Source organism: Mustelus asterias, chromosome 3, assembly GCF_964213995.1.
Source record: "Mustelus asterias chromosome 3, sMusAst1.hap1.1, whole genome shotgun sequence".
In the NCBI taxonomy this organism is placed as follows: domain Eukaryota; kingdom Metazoa; phylum Chordata; class Chondrichthyes; order Carcharhiniformes; family Triakidae; genus Mustelus; species Mustelus asterias.
In genome coordinates this window covers 66,106,372-66,126,340 of record NC_135803.1, presented here as the reverse complement: position 1 = coordinate 66,126,340, position 19,969 = coordinate 66,106,372, and the positions used below count along the sequence as shown (strand labels likewise).

The 19,969-nt window shown below is 43.7% G+C and overlaps 1 protein-coding gene across 1 annotated transcript in view; it reads right to left on the bottom strand.

Moving 5' to 3' along the window:
- Positions 1 to 1,996: 1,996 nt before the first annotated feature.
- Positions 1,997 to 19,969, bottom strand: part of LOC144485508 (ephrin type-A receptor 3-like) — a 368,384-nt gene continuing 350,411 nt past the window's right edge. The window contains exons 12-17 of the mRNA XM_078203656.1: positions 16,778 to 16,839; positions 11,769 to 11,978; positions 8,326 to 8,475; positions 6,139 to 6,332; positions 5,297 to 5,452; positions 1,997 to 2,111 (exon numbers count right to left, since the gene is read on the bottom strand). Of these exons, the coding sequence (XP_078059782.1) occupies positions 1,997 to 2,111; positions 5,297 to 5,452; positions 6,139 to 6,332; positions 8,326 to 8,475; positions 11,769 to 11,978; positions 16,778 to 16,839 (887 nt within the window). The remainder of the gene's footprint in view (positions 2,112 to 5,296; positions 5,453 to 6,138; positions 6,333 to 8,325; positions 8,476 to 11,768; positions 11,979 to 16,777; positions 16,840 to 19,969) is intronic.

Sequence of the window (19,969 nt, the reverse complement as noted above, 5' to 3'; positions counted from 1 at the left end):
AGGAAATCATGCCTGAAATGAATGTAGGGCTGAGTGAATTCAATCTTTTCACTTTCCTATTTTCAGTGTGCATTCCCATAGACATCTCCTTAGATTTGGTAAGGTGTCCAAATAGTTATTAAAGTAAACACAAGCCTGAGGCTGACAAAGTACCAAACAATCTGTCCACTTCCTTTGCCCCAGTGCACTCATGCAATACAAAGTAAAAAGAGAAAAGAACATTGAAATAAACTCATGGTATTGCATCATTATCTAAGTCTGTAATATATACATAGAACCCCAATAGTGTTGAAGGAGGCTATTCGACCCATCGAGCCTGCACTGGCAACAATCCCACCCAGGCCCTATCCCTGTAACCCTACATATTTACTCGACTAATCCTCCTGACACTAAGGGGAAATTTATCATGGTCTATCAATCTAACTTGCACATCTTGGGACTGTGGGAGGAAACCCACGCAGACATGGGAAGAACGTGCAAGCTCCACAGACATTCACCCAAGGCCAGAATTGAACCCTTGTTTCTGTGAGGCAGCAGTGCTAACCACTGTGCCACCGTGCTGCCCATGTTAACTGTACTCTGTAACACATTATGTATGATAATTTTATTTTTATTTATTTTTTCTATAGTGCAGAAGGAGACAGTGACCCGAGGCCGGAATTAAACCTGGGTCTCTGGTGCTGTGAGGCAACAATGCTAAGTCTTGTGCCAAAGATGCTGGGAAAGTAAAGCACTTTCATAGATGGGAGTTTTTAGTGTCAAGGGTAAATGATTAGTCTTGTGTTTAATGCTGCTGTCAAATATTTCTCTGTCACATTGATTCTAAAGTTACAATTCATCATCAAAAGCATAAAACCAGACTCAAATACAAACAGAATTACCTTCCCATACTTCTCCTCTTCCACACTGATGCACAATATGGCTAGTTTCCATATTTTTTTAACTGTTCCTTCTCATTAGCAATTCATTTTCCAGACTATTCTTTGCACATTATTGAGGCTCAGCACAACCTGGTGAATCTAGGATCCAAACTGCACTTTGGGAAATTGATTTCAGACCCAGATTTAAAATTCTTCCATGGGTAGAATCTGCATTTCAGTGAAGGTTGGGCTTTGTTTCCCCCTCCTTCACGATCAGTGCTTAAAATATCCCACAGCCTACACTTGGCTCAGTCAGTTGACATGTCGTTTGATTCCTGGGAATTGGGAAAATCCTATCATCCACAATAAACTTTTAAAATTCATGCCTGGCACTGCCTCACCATTAATTCCTTGGTTACCCTATCTTCCTTCCTGTTTGTCTTCCTTGGTGTCCTTTGTCTTCACGGTTTATTAATTGAAAAATAATCCAAATTTTTACCTACTTAAGATATGGAAGATGATTCTATTGTATGTTCAGGTGTGAGTGTGTGTGTGTGTGTGTGTGTATGTGTGGTGGAAGGAGGGTGCTGAGGGTCAATGGGTATTTGGGGGACAATACATTCAAGTTGATTACTAAGATGGATTTCCAGCCTATTCCTAATGTTTGGAGTGAATAGTCCTCTTAGCAGAGGGCAGCAGGAGGTTCTGGCATAAATGGGCAATGCATGTATTGTATCTACTGGGCGGCCTTTAACTGGTCATGATCCTTCAGCTGCCTCCCCAAGTGGTCAGATGAAAAGTAAACGGAACTGCAAATAGGTGGTGGAATCTCGATTGGTGGATACGGTAATGAATCATGTTGGGATGAATTAAACCACCAATGGTTTTGAAGCACATTTTGCTTATCTTTTCCATCCACAAAGGTTAGTTTGATTGGAATGGGCCAATAATGAATATTTTGTTGCGTGCAGCTGCATGCTGTATGAATAGTGTGTGTGTGTGTGTGTATGTGTGTGCTGAAGAAAGGCTGTTTTCTCTTCACCAGTGATAAAGGAGCTGTTAAGAAGAGGAAGGAAGCAGAGCAGTCGGTAGATTTTATTCCCCCAAGAGTCCAACTCATAATGTTGTTGCAATTGTTACACTTGAATATGTGTTCCATGCATCTGGCTGGCCATGGTGTGAAGGTTCTGAATGCTCCAGAGGATCCTTTTCTGGTGCCCGACTAAGGTCACTCCAATTCTGCAGAGGTCACTGGAAATTGGCAGAAGAAAGGTCAATTAGAGTGATATATTGAGACATCGGCCAGCTTATTTCTATGCATGTTTATTCCATGAATGCACTTATTTCTGTAAGGGTGATAGCAAATATCACACTTCACTTTGAACGCTTGGGCATACTGTGGCAAAATTTTAGCACTGAAGGAAAACGATGCTGATAATGACAATGTTGAGACTGAACGCATCTTCAATTTTTAAATAATATTTTAATGTTGATGTTGTATTGTGGCTCATCCCAATGGCCACAACATGCAGCTTAAGGGAAGTGACTATAGCTATGGTCAATGAAGTTGGCTTTCAGGAAATCTCTGAAGGTACAGGGTAAGATAATAACACACAGAATGAAAATGGTAAAGTCAGGCCCTAAGAGCTGAATCTGGGCTTAATTCAGATCCGACTTAGAAATCTGCTTCCAGGCGCCCCCATACGCACTCAGCCTGAAAAAAGAATTGCGGGTCCCATTCGCACTGTGGGCGGTGCTTAGCGCACCTGAAACGATCGGAGCTCTGAACTGTGCATGTGCAGTTGGAAAAGAATTTGAAAAAGCGCACCCGTGTCAGATCGCTCCCAGGCTGCAAAAAGCAGAGAAAGCGGCTCGAGAGCGAAAAGCGGGAGCGATGGCCCCCACAGACATCACTGTCCCCCTTATCTACCCACCATCCTGCTACCCAGACCAATCGTGACCCCTGCCCCCTTCCCCCCCGCCACCGATCGCCCATAGAGTGGCAGTGGACCTCCCTGCCCCTCCCCCTACCAGAGATCCATCTGACCCCCCCCACCAGTGAGTGATCGGGCCTCCTCCCCCTCCCCACCAGAGATACATCTTACCTGCCTCCCTCCTCCCCCTCCCCCCAGAGAATGGTCTGGCCTCACTCCACCCCCCCCCCCCCCCCACCCTACCAGGGATACATCTAACCCACCTTCCACCCCTCAGAAAATGATCTGGTCTCCCTCCCCCCACCCCCCCCCCCCCGCCTCCCCCCCTCCCTCAGAGAACGATCTGACTTCACTCACTATCCCCCCCAAGAGGAACATCTGACCCGCCTCCTCCTCCCTCCCCACCAGACAACGATCAGCTCTCCTCCCCCACCCCCCCGCACCACCAGACAACGATCGGACCTCCCCACCCACGCCCCCCCCTCCTCCCCAACAACCAGACAATGATCGGCCCTTCCCCCCCCCAACTACGATCGGCCCTCCCCCCCACCAGACAATGATCGGGCCTCCCTCCCGCCCCACCTCCCCACCATAGATACATCTGACCCGCCTCCTCCTCCTCCCCCTCCACCCCCACGCAACCAGACAACGATCTGGCCTCACTCCCCTTTCACCAGAGAATGATCTGACCTGCCTCCCTCCTCCCCCCCCCCCCCACCACTGATCTGAGTCAGAGAGCCGTTGGAAGCACCGAACTCGCTCTTCAGCAGCTGGAGCGCCTGATTCAGACTTTTATTCAACAGGTTCATTTCGGCGCGATTCCGGATCGGCGAACGCAACGGTAAAGGGGAAAATGCTGATAAAGTTGGGCGGGCAGTTCATTAATTCAATTGAAATGCATGCAAATTCATTTAAATCGCCGTTGCACCCATTTCGGGCACGAATCGGATCGCCGCCGTTCCCGGGTTTCGTTAAAGTGGCAATCTGCACGGACGCGGACACCGATAGCGTTAATGGTCTCCCACCCGACTTTACCACATTTTCGTGCCCAAAAAGGGGCGTGACGCAATGGTAAAATACGGCCCATAGGATCTAGGCAAAGATATTCAGAGTGCGGGTTCATGAGGCAAGGTGAGGTAAAGTTATGGCCAGATTAGTGAATGAGGGCTGGAATTCTCTGGCCATTCAAGTCCCGCTGCTGCTGCCAGCGAGGACGGAGAATTTGGCACTCAGCCAAATCTCCGTTCACTGCAGCGGGACCAGAAAATCCCACTGGCGTGAATAGCTGGACAATCCCGCCCACTATCTTTGAAATGAATGCCCTATAGAATGGGGAGCCAGTGGAGGTCAGTGATGAGGTATGGGATGGGTGAGGGAGAATTATCATGGAATAGTCAGCATTTAAAAGTTTGTATAAGTCAAAGGGCAAATATACATTGATGACTTTCACAATGTGTTCTTTTGATATGCAATATATATTTGGGACTATCCAGAGGGGATCGGATTAAAGACAATGGGGTCAATGTGGGGGATGATGGTTCTCCAATCTCATGTGAAGATTGCAGTGGGAGATTGTAGGATGCAGGTGATTCTGTGTGGTACCACTGGGGAGAAGATCTGTTGTGTGCAATTTTTGCTTCACAGTTTAAACTTGCTCATCAAAAACACTAAAAGTAGCACAAAAAGTATATATTTGCCTTAAATGAAATGTAGTCAAATTGGAACCCAACAAGAGAAATCTCTTCAAAGGAAAGCCATTGAATGTGAATAATAGGAGCCCAACCATAGAATGTTCATTACAAATTAGCAGATATGTAATTAAAATGTTCAAAAATACAGTACTTTTCTCAGAAGATGCAATAAGAAACATACTTTGGCAAACATGATTGCTAATTGCCAAGGTAGAATATCGAGCCTGACAGTGATTGAGGTTTGAATTATGGTTAACCAGATGGCCATTTTGAGACTTGGTTTCTCTCTCTGCCAGCTGGTTAACCAACCAAATTCAAAACTCTTTCTCCATATGAGCAAACAGAAATTAGATGGTGGGGGGGGGAACAAATAACCGTCCCTCATGCTGACAGAATTGCTCAGAAAGAAAGCAAAATCAAAAGGCTTGCCCCCTCAGGCCCTATTTAGGTTTAAAACCATGTCATTCTTCTGCAGTTAATCTTTGCCAGGTTAAAACTGGTTAAAAACTCCTCACTAAACAGTTTTAGATTCCCCCGCTTTTTTTCCCCCCAGCAGCTTTTGTCAAGCTCATTTCCATTTCTTTCTTTGTGAAAGGAATCACAAATGACTGCATTTGTAATGATAGCATGTTTGAATAAATGGAAGGGGAGAATGTAAATTTGGGGAGTTATATTGTACTGGGAATTAGTTGCAAAATCAAAGGTTAATTTTGGTAGCTAATGTGTTAATTAAAAATAGTGCAATTTTCTCTTGGCACAATTTTTGGAACATTAGAAAACCAAAACCATTCATCCTCAGCATTAACAGTACCTGCTGTTTATATACACAACAGTATCCAGTGTGGCGTAACCAGCTGATGCAAAGTTCTCCTTGTATTGACCCATTTTGATACCATCAAGCCATTCATCGACTGTGGTAATAGTTGACGAGTCTGGAGTACAAGGATCCTGTAAGGAATTGCCTGACCTGTGTGTATATAGATACAAAAATAAATTCCAATAAATAAAAGTTGAGAACCTTTGCTAACAGCTCAATTTGTGTTCCTTTTGACCACGTATTTGGTTTTTGAAGATAACACGTACCAACAGATTCAAGAACAGGTTCTTCTCTGCTGTCATCAGACTTTTGAATGGTCCTATCATATATTAAGCTGATCTTTCTCTTCACCCTACCTGAAAAAAATGAGGGCGGCACGGTGGCACAGTGGTTAGCACTGCTGCCTCACAGCGCTAGGGACCTGGGTTTGATTCCCAGCTTGGGTCACTGTCTGGGCGGAGTCTGCACATTCTCCACGTGTCTGCTTGGGTTTCCTCTGGGTGCTCCAGTTTCCTCCCAGAGTCTGAAAGATGTGCTGGTTAGGTGCGTTGGCCTTGCTAAATTCTCCCTCAGTGTACTCAAACAGACGCCGGACTGTGACGACTAGGGGATTTTCACAGTAACTTCATTGCAGTGTTAATGTAAGCCTACTTATAATGCTAATGAATAAACTTTTAACTGTATATTCTGCACCTATCCTTTCCTTCTCCCCTATGTACTCTATGAACGGTATGCTTCATCTGTAAAGCAATATTTTTCACTATACTATTACGTGACAATAATAAATCAAATCAAATAATCTTTCTATTTTCCACATTATGTCCATTAAATCTTACCAAGCTGCGTCGTTGGCTAATGTTTTGAGGCAACTGGGATTTCGTATCAGCTTATCGAGAATGTTCACTATCTGCCCGAACTTGGGCCTGTCTCCTCGTGCTTTCTGCCAGCAGTCTAGCATCAGCTGATGAAGGACAGCAGGACAATCCATTGGTGCTGGCAAGCGATATCCCTCATCTATCGCTTTAATCACCTGCAGAGGATGCAAGAGTTTTACCCCAGCATTCAGTTATTAAATATTTGTCATCTATGGTCTCTGGTCTTTGCAGCATTGACTGAGGCCTTGCATAAAATTAAAGTTTCAAACATTCATAGGCTATAAAATAACGAGATTACCAGAATCAACAGACACCGTAACAAGCTCACCTATTGTGTGATATCTGAATATTCATGAATAATTTTTTTAAATCCTAAAATTCTAATCAGCATTCAGGCTCAGTCAGCTCTGAGTGAGTGCCTGCACTTTCAATTGTAATTCAGGGTTCTGCATATAGCCCAGATGAATCATGATTGCAGTAGGTGGGTTGTGAATTAAAATTGCCCCTCTCAAGGTGACAATTTCGACCTCTTCCACTATTTTAGCGGGATATTAGCCAACACAATCGCCAGGAGTTTGAATCATGCACCAACACAAGTTTAATCTCAGCAATGAGAAAAATAATTGGAGCAATTGTTCACAAATTATTTTATAAACTTGGGTTGACAGGGAGAAATCACCCAGCCCATGCAAAGAAACTTCGGAAATAAACTTTCTTCAGAATAAATTTGGGTTAAACTAAGCTCGTGTGAGCAGCAGTGGTCAGTCGCCAGTTACTGGATTGGTTCATCAGTTGTTAGGCACATTAAATAATAAGAGAACACAAAATTTGGATGAAGGAGGTCAATTGACCCATTAGAGCTCAGTCTCCAGGAAGACTAACTCTCCCACTTTGCTATTACAGAACTTCACTGTTTTATCAAGGAATCCAGTTTGCAGGTCTTTCCCATCCTTTGTGGGAGTTTGTCTGAGCTGGTCCTCCTTATTCAGTTGTCCTATAGCTTGTAAGGTGAAATGTTCTTGGTAATTGATAATGCAACTTCCTCTTGACTGAATACTACTTTTAAACTCGAGTTAACATAATGATTATCTGCATTCAAAATGATCACTTGTTACACATGATCACATTGCTTGACTCACAACTATTAAATTGCAACAAATTTATTGCAAATTGGCCAGGTGTTTCACAAAGATTTTTCTCACTGAAGATTTTGTCTTTAATTATCCACCTTCTTGTGAGATTAAGTTTATGCTCAATCTCTATTGCTGCTTGATGAGCTAAGTGATATTTCCCTGGTCAGTGCTCTATGGCAAAATAGATGAATAGGGTAAGTTCTTTCAGCAAGGCCCAGATTCGGTCTATGACCTGTATTTAGTTTGCTCAGTCTGAGCAGTAGTAAGGGTGCTACTGTGGCTTTTGGTATCCCTTTATGGGGGAGAGCGAAATCAGCTTGAAATCTCCTGATTCATAGGCAGTAAACGCTGATACAGGCACACTTGCAATGGGCATTGGACGCAGATAAGATTGGTTGTGCCACCCTGTCCAGTTCAATGTCCTGTCAAGACATGATTGTTAAAGTTGGTCATGTAAATAATTTTCTTTTTATTCATTTGTGGGACATGAGTGCGCTGACTGGTTAGCATTTATTGCCCATCTATAGTTGCCCTTAGAGGGCAGTTGAGAGTCAACCACATTACTATGGCTCTGGAGTCACATGTCGGCTAGATCGGGTGAGGACAGCAGATTTCCTTCCCTGAAGGATATTAGTGAACCAGATGGGTTTTTCTGACAATTGATAATGGTTTCATGGTCATCAGTAGATTCTTAATTCCAGATTTTTTAAATTGAATTCAAATTCCACCATCTGCTGTGGTGGGATTGAACCTGGGTCCCCAGAACATTAGCTGAGTTTCTGGATTAATAGTCTAGTAAAAAGACCATTAGGCCATTGCCTGTCCTGTATAATGGACACAGATTCATGAGACCAGAAAATGATCCGAATCTCTGCAGGCTGTCAACACCTTCAGGAAGATCAAGAGCAATGGCAGATCTAATTTGTTGCAATGTCACACATCAAATGTCCAAATGAACAAACTACAGCATTCTGTGTAAAAATTCGATACCAGAGCATGTGTTTTTGCTACTTACATCCTGATTCGACATTTCCCAATAAGGCCTCTCTCCGTATGACATAACTTCCCACATAACAATTCCGTAACTCCATACATCACTGGCTGACGTGAACTTACGGTAGGCAATGGCCTCTGGGGCTGTCCATCGGATAGGGATCTTTCCTCCCTGAAAACACATGTAAGCAGAGTTTGAGATACAGTGAATAGATTTCTAGGAAACGAAGAAAGATAATCAATGTAAAATGTTTTTCTGTGTCTTCTGTAGAATGTCTGCTTTGTTTTTGCCAACTTATGATTTTCAGCAAATAATGATTTTCTTCCATTCAATTAAGTCAACTCAATTTACATGTTTTAGCATTATATCTGTTCCTACCCTAAACCTACAACAATTTCTTGAGGCACTTTTGAAAGTTCATTGTTGCGTTACCTGTAGCCTTTTGGTAGTGATGAATTACAGGTCACTCAGGGCGTCCGAATTGCATGCATATTGTAGTCTGGAGCAATGGATCACGGTGGTAGAAGCTTCAACATTCATTCCATCACATGGCTGACCGGGAATCCCTCTTGTTCTTACCACCTACCATTGGTGTATATTGGATGCATTTGTAGGTTGATTCTCAAAATGTTTGTCCACATTATGAACCCCACCTTTCTTGACCTTCAGGTTCTGTAGACCATAAGACATAGGAGCAGAACTAGGCCACTCAGCCCATTAAGTCTGCTCCACCATTCAGTCATGGCTGATATTTTTCTCATCACCATTCTCGTGCCTTTTCCCCATAACCTCTGATCCCCTTATTAATCAAGAACCTATCTATCCTGTCTTAAAGACACTCAATGACCTGGCCTCCACAGCCTTCTGCGGCAAAGAGTTCCACAGATTCCCACTCTCTGGCTGTTTCTGTTTTAAAGGGTTGTCCCTTCAGCCTGAGGTTGTGCCCTCTGGTTCTGGTTTTTCCCACTAGTGGAAACATCCTCTCCACATACATCCACTCTATCCAGGCCTCGCAGTATCCTGTAAGTTTCAATAAGGTCTCCCCTCATCCTTCTAAACTCCAGCAAGTACAGACCCAGAGTCCTCAGCCGTTCCTCATACAACAAGCTCTTCATTCCAGGGATCATTCTTGTGAACCTCCTCTGGACCCTTTCCAAGGTCAGCACATCCTTCCTTACATATGGGGCCCAAAACTGTTCACAACACTCCAAGTGGGGTCTGACCAGAACATTATACAGCCTCAGAAGTACATCCCTGCTCTTGTATTCTAGCCCTCTCGACATGAATGCCAACATTGCATTTGCCTTCCTAACTGCTGACTGAACCTGCACGTTAACCTTAAGAGAATCTTGAAGAATGACTCCCAAGTCCCTTTGTGTTTCTGATTTCCTAAGCATTTTCCCATTTAGAAAATAGTCTATGCCTCCATTCTTCCTTCCAAAGTGCATAACCTCACACTTTTCCACATTGTATTCCATCTGCCAGTTCTTTGCCCACACTCCTAACCTGACCAAGTCCTTCTGCAGCCTCCCCGCTTCCTCAATACTACCTGTCCCTCAACATATCTTTGAATCATCTGCAAACTTAGCAACAGTGCCTTCAGTTCCCTCTTCCAAATCGTTAATGTATATTGTGAAAAGTTGTGATCCCAGCACCGACCCTGAGGCACACCACTAGTCACCGGCTGCCATCCTGAAAAAGACCCCTTTATCCCCACTCTCTGTCTTCTGCCAGTCAGCCAATCCTCTATCCATGCCAGGGTCTTACCCTTAACTTAACTTATTTAACAGTCTCCTATGTGGCAGCTTGTCAAAGGCCTTCTGGAAATCTAAATAAATTACGTCCACTGGTTCTCCTTTATCTAACTTCCTTGTTACCTCCTCAAAGAACTCTAACAGATTTGTCAGACATGACCTCCTCTTGACAAAGCCATGCTGACGCAGTCCTACTTTATCATGCACTTCCAAGTACTCGGCGATCTCATCTTTAATAATGGACTCTAAAATCTTGCCAATGACTGAAGTCAAGCTAACCGGCCTGTAACTCCCCGTCTGCTGCCTCCCTCCCTTCTTAAACAGCGGCGTTACATTATCTACTTTCCAGTGCTCTGGTACCCTCCCTGCCTCCAGTGATTGCTGAAAGATCACCACCAATGCCTCCACAATTTCTTCAGTTACCTCTTTTAGAACCCTAGGGTGCAGTCCATCTGGTCCAGGTTATTTATCCACCTTCAGACTTTTCAGTTTCCCCAGAACCTTCCTGGGGCTGGGCTCGAACCCGTACCTTCTGGCTCACAAGCAGGGATACTACCCCCTGCTCCACAAGATCTCCAATCCACATCCATTTGGGGAAGGGAATTCCCAATTTCTGCTAACATCTTTGCAAAGAAATGCATCCTAAATTCCTTCCTAAATAGACCAACACTAATGTGAAGATTACGGACGGGATTATTCTCCATCTCCGCGGTGTGTATCTTGGCAGTGGGAGAGTGCGCAGCACTCGCTGTCACCGGGATCTTATGGGTCTGCCGTTGTCAATGGGGTTTTCCCTTGAACAAACCCCTCACTGTCGGGAAGCCCGTGGTGGGGATGTGCTGTCGGCGGGACTGTAAGGTCCCACTGGCATGATTGGCAGCAAGATTTTGCTGGGGGAGGGGGGGGGGGGAATGGTGGGCAGATTGTAGTTTGCTCATCTGTGGCTCAAATAAACAGCTGCACATGTAGTCACAGTTTTCATAACTGAGATGTCTAACACACAAAGGGAGGGGCGATCTTAACATCTCGCCCCTTCCCCCTGCTGATGGGAAACAGATCTTATATTATTTTTTCACAGAGTGAGGTTCGATTTTTAACTCACCCAAAAAAATGCATGGTTCTCTCCCATTTTCGGCACTTAGAATTTTTTTGGTAAGAACGTTCCCAAAATGTAGGCTTTAGACATTTGAGGAAAAGGTCAAAAGTTGCCTGGGTTGTTTGGAGAAGTAGAGTATCCCTTGGGAGAACTTTGGGACACCTTTGAGAGAGGTAAGGTGCCCTTTGGCCTTTGGGATTGTTAAAAGTAGACATGAATGTGTGTAAAAAGTGGATAAGCTGAGTGGAACTGTCAAGCAGTTATGTCATTTAAATCCTCAAGCCCTTTACTTTTTCTTCAAAAAAGCTGCCTAATGCAGTTGCTTTCAATTTCACTAGTTGCCTGTTGACATAAACCTGAGGGTTATCTTATAGGATTAGTGCTGCATAACTGATTCCACAACCTATTGTTACCACAGTGGGGCAGTGACTGCAAGCACACAGTTTTATTGACAGTCCCAAGTGGTTATAAAGTCCTAAGTGAGGCCCGAGCGCAGAATTTTCTAACTCAGAAGCAAGAGTATTATCCCTGAAGCACAGACAACGCTATCCATTCATATAGTTCAGGTGCTGACTTTGAAGTGGCAGTGAATGCTGCTTGATGTGTTCACTCACCCTGGTTGTATAGGCTGCCTCTGGGTCATCCTCCAGCACTCTGGACAGCCCAAAATCAGAGACCTTGCAGACAAAATTGCCGTTCACTAGAATGTTCCTCGCTGCAAGGTCCCGATGTATGTAGTTCATGTCTGAAAGGTATTTCATTCCTGAGGCAATTCCTCTGAGCATTCCAACTAGCTGGATGACTGTGAATTGTCCATCACGCTTCTAAATATAAATATAAAACATTATTAAATCAATTTGATTGGTTCATTAGGTACCAACCCTGTGAGAAAGGAATAAAACCAAATCAAAAGCTGAATCAAACCACAAGGAGTCAAATATAGATGTGGTATGAACAATAAATGTCTACAGACTTGAAAACAGCAGGGATCCTTCACCGCTCAGCTTGGAGCTGACTTCCTATTATATCCTGATAGAGTCACACAACTCATCTATTTATAATGGGAGTTTCAGTTTGAACAGAATAGAATATTGCTTCAAAGCCATAAAGGGAGTCTCTCAGGGTATAAACTCTTGCACAACAGTCTACTTCAAGACTGAGTCGGGGAAATAAAGAAAACATTTCTTGTAGAATCCTTGAGCTACTAGTTGCTTCTGATAAAAGAGGGGAATTATTCAGAAGAAAATGAAACTGAGCAGGTGAAATAAGCATTACCTTCAACTTCCAGCAGGCTCGCAATCGGCTCAAGTTATGAACTACTGTTTTACCTTCTTGGTTCAATTTAAATACAAGCCCCAGAATGGTGACTTCAGTTAAACCCCTTGCAACTTCTCCTGACTGTAGCCTCTTGTGTAAACTCAGTCTCTGGATCCTACTCTTACCAGTCAGGCTTTTTGCCACATGATGTCTGGGGAGGGGAGGGTGATGTCCAGGGGTGTGGAGGGGGGTGGTGGAAAACCCGGGACAGGGAGTGATTGGCGGCAGGTCCCGATGTCTGTGGGGGTTGGGGGGGGGGGGAGCGGTTGTGGGGTGGGGGTGGGGGCAGTAACAGGAGATCTCCCAGTATGCTCTGTACACTGTGCAGTGGCGCCAACGCAATGGCATGCCTGGAGCTCAGCAGCCACCTTCACAGGTGAGATTAGGTTCTGCCCACTCCTCCTGCTGGCAAGAATCACACCCTGGCACTTTTGTTAACTAAGTGCCATAAGGTTGCATTTTTCAACTCGCCGAAAAAAATGAGTCTAAAATTCTCCCATTTTCTCGCTCGTTCAGCACTTAGAATCTTTTTGGTAAGATCGGCCCCTTAGAATTTTGTTGGAAAATTCCGCCTCATGTCTTTTACCAAATATTGGGTCAAACGCCTCCTGTTCGCTCCTTCTCCAGCTCCATTTATCAAATGGCTAACTGGACCTCCTTGAGATGTTCTTTCGTGTAAAGACTCTACATAAAGGCAATGTGGAGGTCATGTTGTAAAAGCATGGCAAATACCTATGTCTGTTCATAGCTTAAGTGGTAACCTTAACACGCCTTCATAATAATTTGACTGATTTTCCTTCTGTACAAATCACTTTGTATTCAGTTAACAAAGAAGATCAAAGTAATAAATTTGCCTCATTAGGAATGAAGTAAATATTGCTGCTTCACACGCAATAGGGTGGTGTATGATATGCTGACTTCTCAGCATTGGTCTTAATTCTTGCATTCATTAGTGGACAGGCTATAGACTAGCTGCACCTGGCAACCAGTATTTCTAAGCTAGGCAAGCTTCACAGGTAATCAAGGAGCCAGGATGCAGTTAGCTTTACAGGCAGATACAAGTGCCATTTGCTGAGATGTTCTTTCGTGTGTTCATGGGACATGAGCCTTGCTGGCAGGACCAGCATTTGTTGCCTGTCCCTAATTGCCTCTGAGAGGTTGTGGTCAACACAAGATGGCCAAAACTCCTGTGTGATTTAGGTTTCACTTTTGGAACAGTATTCATAATAATTAGAAATTAAGTGCTTTATATTCCTGCAGTTTAGGGACAAATTGGAGATGCATAGTTCAAGTTGTCAAATTAAGCTAATTTTTACACACTGTGCACCGCACGCACAGTTTATTAGATAGGTATCATTATCCTAAACATCTCATAAGAATACAAAATCACTGAATGTGCAAAAAACATTGAGTGTGATTCTTCACAACTGGCATCACTGGGAACTCCCACCCACCATCACTTAACTGAACCAAGTGAATCCCAAGTGAACTGACCCAACTGAGCTAAGAAAATTTCTGGCAGACCTTGTGCACCCCTGCCCTCCTCCCCAGTCCCAAGGGAATCAAGTAGGCCCTCGAGTGCCAGAAACCAGTCTCCTAGCCACCTCATTATTTATCTTTCCATTGTATATTACCAAGTAAGTGAAAGGGGTCAAGCATAAGAAACAGATGATGGTACAAATGTGATAGAAATATGGGTTTGACTGAATGAAAATACATAGGCTAATTTCGTGTGATGATACTGAATGAACGAGGAGCCATTGATCAATTTTCATTCATGAATAAATTAAAAAATCAATAATCATTACTCAGCTAATAATGTAAAGTCTTGCATATGAAATTGTACTGAATTATACTGATTAAATTTCGAAAGCACATTATCGTGAGTTATTTAAGATTAATATGGGAATCAAATTCCATTATTTAAATTGCAGTCCTGCCTTTACTTTTTAAATTAGTCAACTGAGCTTTGCTGCATCGTCTTCCAACAGAGAGAGCAAGTCTATCTTCCCACAGGCATGTCTGCAACTCCTTCATTTAAAGCAGCATCTTACCTTCCAACTGAGCCAAATAAGCCTGAGGACAACAGAAATGCTAAGTTTCCCCCTTTGCACTTCCCCAAATTTGACAAGGAATGGGACTTTCCAGCTCTTCTCGCCATCAGGATCTTCTGGTCCCGCCAAAGTTAACACCCACAGCAGGTTCCCCAGTGGCATGATGGGAAAGCCACGCAAAATGCTTCCGCCGACAAACATACCGTGAGGGGCCAGAAAATCCCACATGAGGAGAATTAAATGGATAAAGGACTCGAATGCCCCTGCAAACCCAATCCCAAACTCTTCTCCAGCATAGATAAGTAACTGTGTCACTGGAATTCTTTTCACTCCTAAGTTAGACTAGTCTCACACCTCATGTTGTACCCCAAAGAAGCACTGGAGTAATATTACTGAATTCAATATCTGTTTGGGGTGCCAAATGTCACAAGTTCAACTAATGTAGGTTGTCTCCAAGTTGACTGACAAAAGACTTCACTACCTGATTTGAGACTAACTTTGGGAGTCACGAAGATATCACATAGGCCTCATTCCTTGATGTGAGTGGTTAAAATCTCCTTCCTCTCCTAGCCAGCTTATGCTCTCATGCTATGTTTTCCAGGTAGCAGTTGGTTGTTGGAGCAAAGTGCAGGTTATTTTGTTTTTACATGATTATTTAATTGGGGAGGTTGTGGTTTAATGGTAATATCACTGGACTAGTAATCCAGAGGCCCAGACCAATGGTGTGGCGACATGGGTTCAAATCCCACTACAACAGCTGGTGGTATTTAAATTCAATTAATTAAATCTGGAATATAAATCTGGTCTCAGCAATAGTGACCAGAAAACATTGTCAATTTGCATAAAAACACCTCTGTTTCACTAATGCCCCTTTAGAGAAGGAAATCTGCCATCCTGGTCTGGCCTACATGTGACTCCAGACCCACTGCAATGTGGTTGACTCTTAACTATCCTTGAGTGGCCTAGCAAGCCACTCCATTGTGTCAGACTGCTACAAAGTAACTCATTTCCTCACAGCACTGTGCATGTTTCTGCTATATGCATGTATGCACCACATGAACTTCAACACACTCAGGAGGCAATTAGGGATGAGCAATAAATGGTGGCCTATCCAGCGATGCCCACATCCTAAATATATATTCATTTGAAGAGTGAAGAGGCAAAGAATTGATAGCAAGAAGCCACAATAGTGATTGGAATGAAAAGCACATGGGGATTGTTTGCATTTTAAGCTTGGCAAGGTGTGGTGCACTGTTTTACAGTGATACTTACATTCTATAGTCACGGGGGGGTGTGGGCAGGGGACAATGAAATTGATTGTCACAATCAAGACTTCTTTCCCTGTTGTCAGTTATGAAACTGTGAAGAACTTCTCCTGACAGCATGTGGAGCAACCAAAACAACACTGAACTGGACTTGGCCACCTATGAGGCAGCATCCAAACCTGTTGCTGACCAAATATAGAGCAGCAATCATCATTTCATGAAGGGGAGGTGATGGCCTAGTGATATTATCGTTAGACTATTAATCCAGAAACTCAACTAATGTTCTGGGGACCCAGGTTCAAATCCTGCTATGGTAGATGGTGGAATTTGAATTCAATATTTGGTATTAAGAATCTACTGATGACCATGAGACCATTGTCGATTGTCAGAAAAACCCACCTAGTTCACTAATCTCCTTTAGGGAAGGAAATCTGCCATCCTTACCTGTTCTGGCCTACATGTAATTCCAGAGCCACAGCAATGTGGTTGACTCTCAATTGCCCTCTGAAATGGCCCAGCAAGGCACTCCGTTGTATCACCACCACCTTCTCAAGGGCAACTAGCGATGGGCAATAAATGCTGACCAGCCAGCGACACCCATGTCCCATGAATGAATAAATAAATGAAAGCGACTCCCATGTGGGACAAAAGAGGTGGAAGTCGAGTTCATTTCATGCCGCCTTCTAGACAATTTCACCACTCACAACAATGCGGGGCAAGGGTTAACAGTTATAAAGCAGTATCAACAGTATCAAGCCAATGTCATGCAGAAATCAGGAAAGCAGCGAGGCTGCAGCGAGGGCAATGTCTATACATATTTAAACATCCTTCTTGATGGGAAAATTAAACCAGGAATAAATCTGCTCATAACAATTCACCTTCATTTGTTTTAAGTGCCTCGGCAAAGTCTTGCCTCTCCTTTGGGTGGGATCATTATCACTTCAATAATAACAAGTGTCACAGTATTAATTATAAAGCAGGCCCTACCCTCAGAAATGAGTCGAGGGATCCATTCTCCATGTATTCTGTTATTATCATTACAGGTTTGCCTAAAGGAGGGAAAAAGAGCAGTGAATATAAAGCAGTACAAAATGATGGTTTGGGCTCATTTTATTGTAAGCCAGTGAGACACTACAATCATATTCCATGTCCCCAGCACGCGCCAGGTTGCACACAGAATTGATGATGTTGAACGGGAATTTATCCAAGTGATACTGCGAGCACAATATCCTGAAGCCGATGATAAATTAGGCCAAATCGCCCATCCAAAGACCAGGACAATTTTTTAACCCGAGACCCGCACATTTAAAATTAGTTCTCGATTGAAACAAAAATAAATTTGCCCAGTTGCTGTGATGGCCAAGGCCCCAAATGATACAGAAGGCACCACCAGAATTATTCCTGGACAAGAACCAAGGGGCTGTTCAAAGACCCAGCAGTGGAGACTCTTTGCCATGCTATAAAACCGCCTGGCACCAACAGGGTCAACAATCTGCTTTACATTTGTACAGATGAGACTCAGAAACCACAACTTAGGTAGTCGTGGGTATCAAACATAAGTTCTTAGTGCAAAATATTTAAATTCAAAATACCCTCGACGCACAAGAGACACTGGGTGGTCTGCTGACTCAGCATCAGTTATTAAGCATTTCTCAGATTATTTGAATTTAATATTCCATATCAATTTTAGATTCAAAATACTAGGGGGGGAGCTAAACTTCCCTTGACAAGGGGAGGTACATTCGCGTGTGAGTAAGGCTATCCCAGCCTCTTCTGGGGCTTCACTGGGATGGGCTTAAAGATGAGCAGGAAACCCCACTGGATCTGTTGGTTAAGTATGTAAGGCACTTAAAGAACAAGGAATTTAATCCTCAATTCCAGATTTCTTGGGCAGGATACATATTTCCAAACCTGCTAGCAACTTTCCAGGGTCATCAAAGATGGCTGCAAAGATATGTGGGTTAGATTGATTGGCCATGCTAAATTGCCCCTTAGTGTCAGGAGGTTAGTAGGGTTAATAGGTAGGGTTATGAGGATAGGGATTGGGTGGGATTGTGTTCGGTGCAGACTCTATGGGCTGCATGGCCTCCTTCGCCACTGCAGCGATTCTATGGATTCTATGGATTGACGTGAGTGCATGGTGAGAAGAGCTTCTTTCAGTGAAATTGACAAGCCAGGAAAGCTTTGATCAATGAAACTGAACAGCTTTTGACTATGACCAAGTAAGAGGCTACTGTTCAAAGCACTCCTTTCGAAAGTACATACACTGCTCACAGGTGATTCCTGTTTAGCGCTTCCCTCACCTTCAGCCACACTTCCCTGTTGCCAGCCATCACCACGGCACTGGAGCACTTTATCCAGCTCTACCTTCCACCCTTGCTGAGGAGCAAGAGAAGCAGCATCACCACAACCACCAGCAAGAGCAGGAAAAGCATCAGCTGCCTTCTACTCAGCTGCGTGCCTCCCCACAGGGATGGACAGACACTGAGATCCAGCTGAAAGGAGGCAAGGTTCCCAGGGTCAGTTCCCCTTGATAGATCTGAGCATCAGGCCTCAGGAGGCTCCCCAATGTGGAGGAGACCGCATTGGGAGCAGCAAATACAGTAGACCAAACTTAAGATGATGCAAGTGAAATGCTGCTGCACCTGAAAGAAGTGAGTTCACTGAATTTAGACTGTAACCTCTCTCCTCCATCTTGTATCTCCTTATTTTAATCCAAAAGTATTTTTGTCCCAACACAAATGAGCCACCTGACTCTCCCACCCACCTGTCCTTCCCCCACTGGGCCATCTGTCACTTGTTCTTAAGTTTTGCTGTGCTCTCACTGAGCATTGACTTTTGCTTTCCACATTCTGCTATCTTACCTTTGTGCCACAGGAATCGTAGTGGGTGGGATAGAAAAGTTGGCAGACTATTTAAAGATCCGTTGACCTCGGGCAGGAATTTCTGGTCCTGGAGTACATGCGGCCAGAAAATCCCACCCTTGATCTCCCAATAGAATAGTCACTGCACCACTACAGGAATTGACATTCCGCATAGAGAGTTACTACTGGGGTACTACAATTGAGGGGGCGACACTATGACACAGTCATTAGCAATGCTGCCTCACAGTGCCATGACCCAGGTTCAATTCCTGCCTTGAGTGACTGTCTCCAGGTGCTCCAGTTTCCTCCCACAATCCAAAGATATGCAGGTTAGGTGGATTATCCATGCTAAATTGCCCCTTAATGGACCAGGATGTGTAGATTAGGGGGAATAGTGGCGTAAATACGTGGCATTACGGAGATAGGGTGGGGGTTGGGCCTGGATAAGATGTTATGTCAGAGAGTTTGTGCTGACTTGGTGGGCCAAATGGCCTCCTTCTGCACTGTAGGGATTCTATGGCTCTATGATACGGGACCATCATCCAGTACAAGGTGAAGAGCAGAGATTAATTTTATTCAAAGCCCTTGCCAAATGGCTGACATCATTTTCACACACCTGCTCCAGTTTGCTATCAGCTGCAATGCAGAACAGCATTAAAAGACTCTAAGAATCCAGATTAAACGTACAAGTGTTAAGCCGTGCTGGGAAAGTATAGAACTCTCCTAAAAGGATCACATTTCAACCAATGCTTCAATAATAACATTTAAGATCATACAGTGTAGATGTGAAAAATTGTTGCTTTAAGGTTCAGAAATAGAAAAGGATTTGGATCAGATCAGGGTTCCTAATTTAATATTGTGAAATTCAGATGGTTTAAATCCATAGCTCGGAAATCAAGCTAACAACTATGCACAACTGGAGAAAACCTCTTTAAACCACTGGGGAATTCATGTCTTGGTTAATCTGGCAGGAAAACAGTCAACATCAAGAAATAGCTCCCGTTAGACGACTAAGGAAAAAGAAATCTTGGAAGTATACTCCCCCTAGACAGCCAGGAAAATGGATTTGATTTTTTTTCCTCTTTAAGACTGCCAGACAGATCACTACTCCGGATGGATTCCTGACTGCAAAACCATTGGGTCAATATAAAATGGACAGCTTGGTTAAGCAGTTACTAAGGCAGAGGAAGAGGTTTCCCTCTTTCCCACTTTGTCTGATGGCATTTTATAATTAGTGTTTTAACCTGAGTGCTGAAATTGTCTGGGAGAGCTAACTGGCAGGTTTTCTTGGAGCTTGTAAAGTAAAGAAAAATGT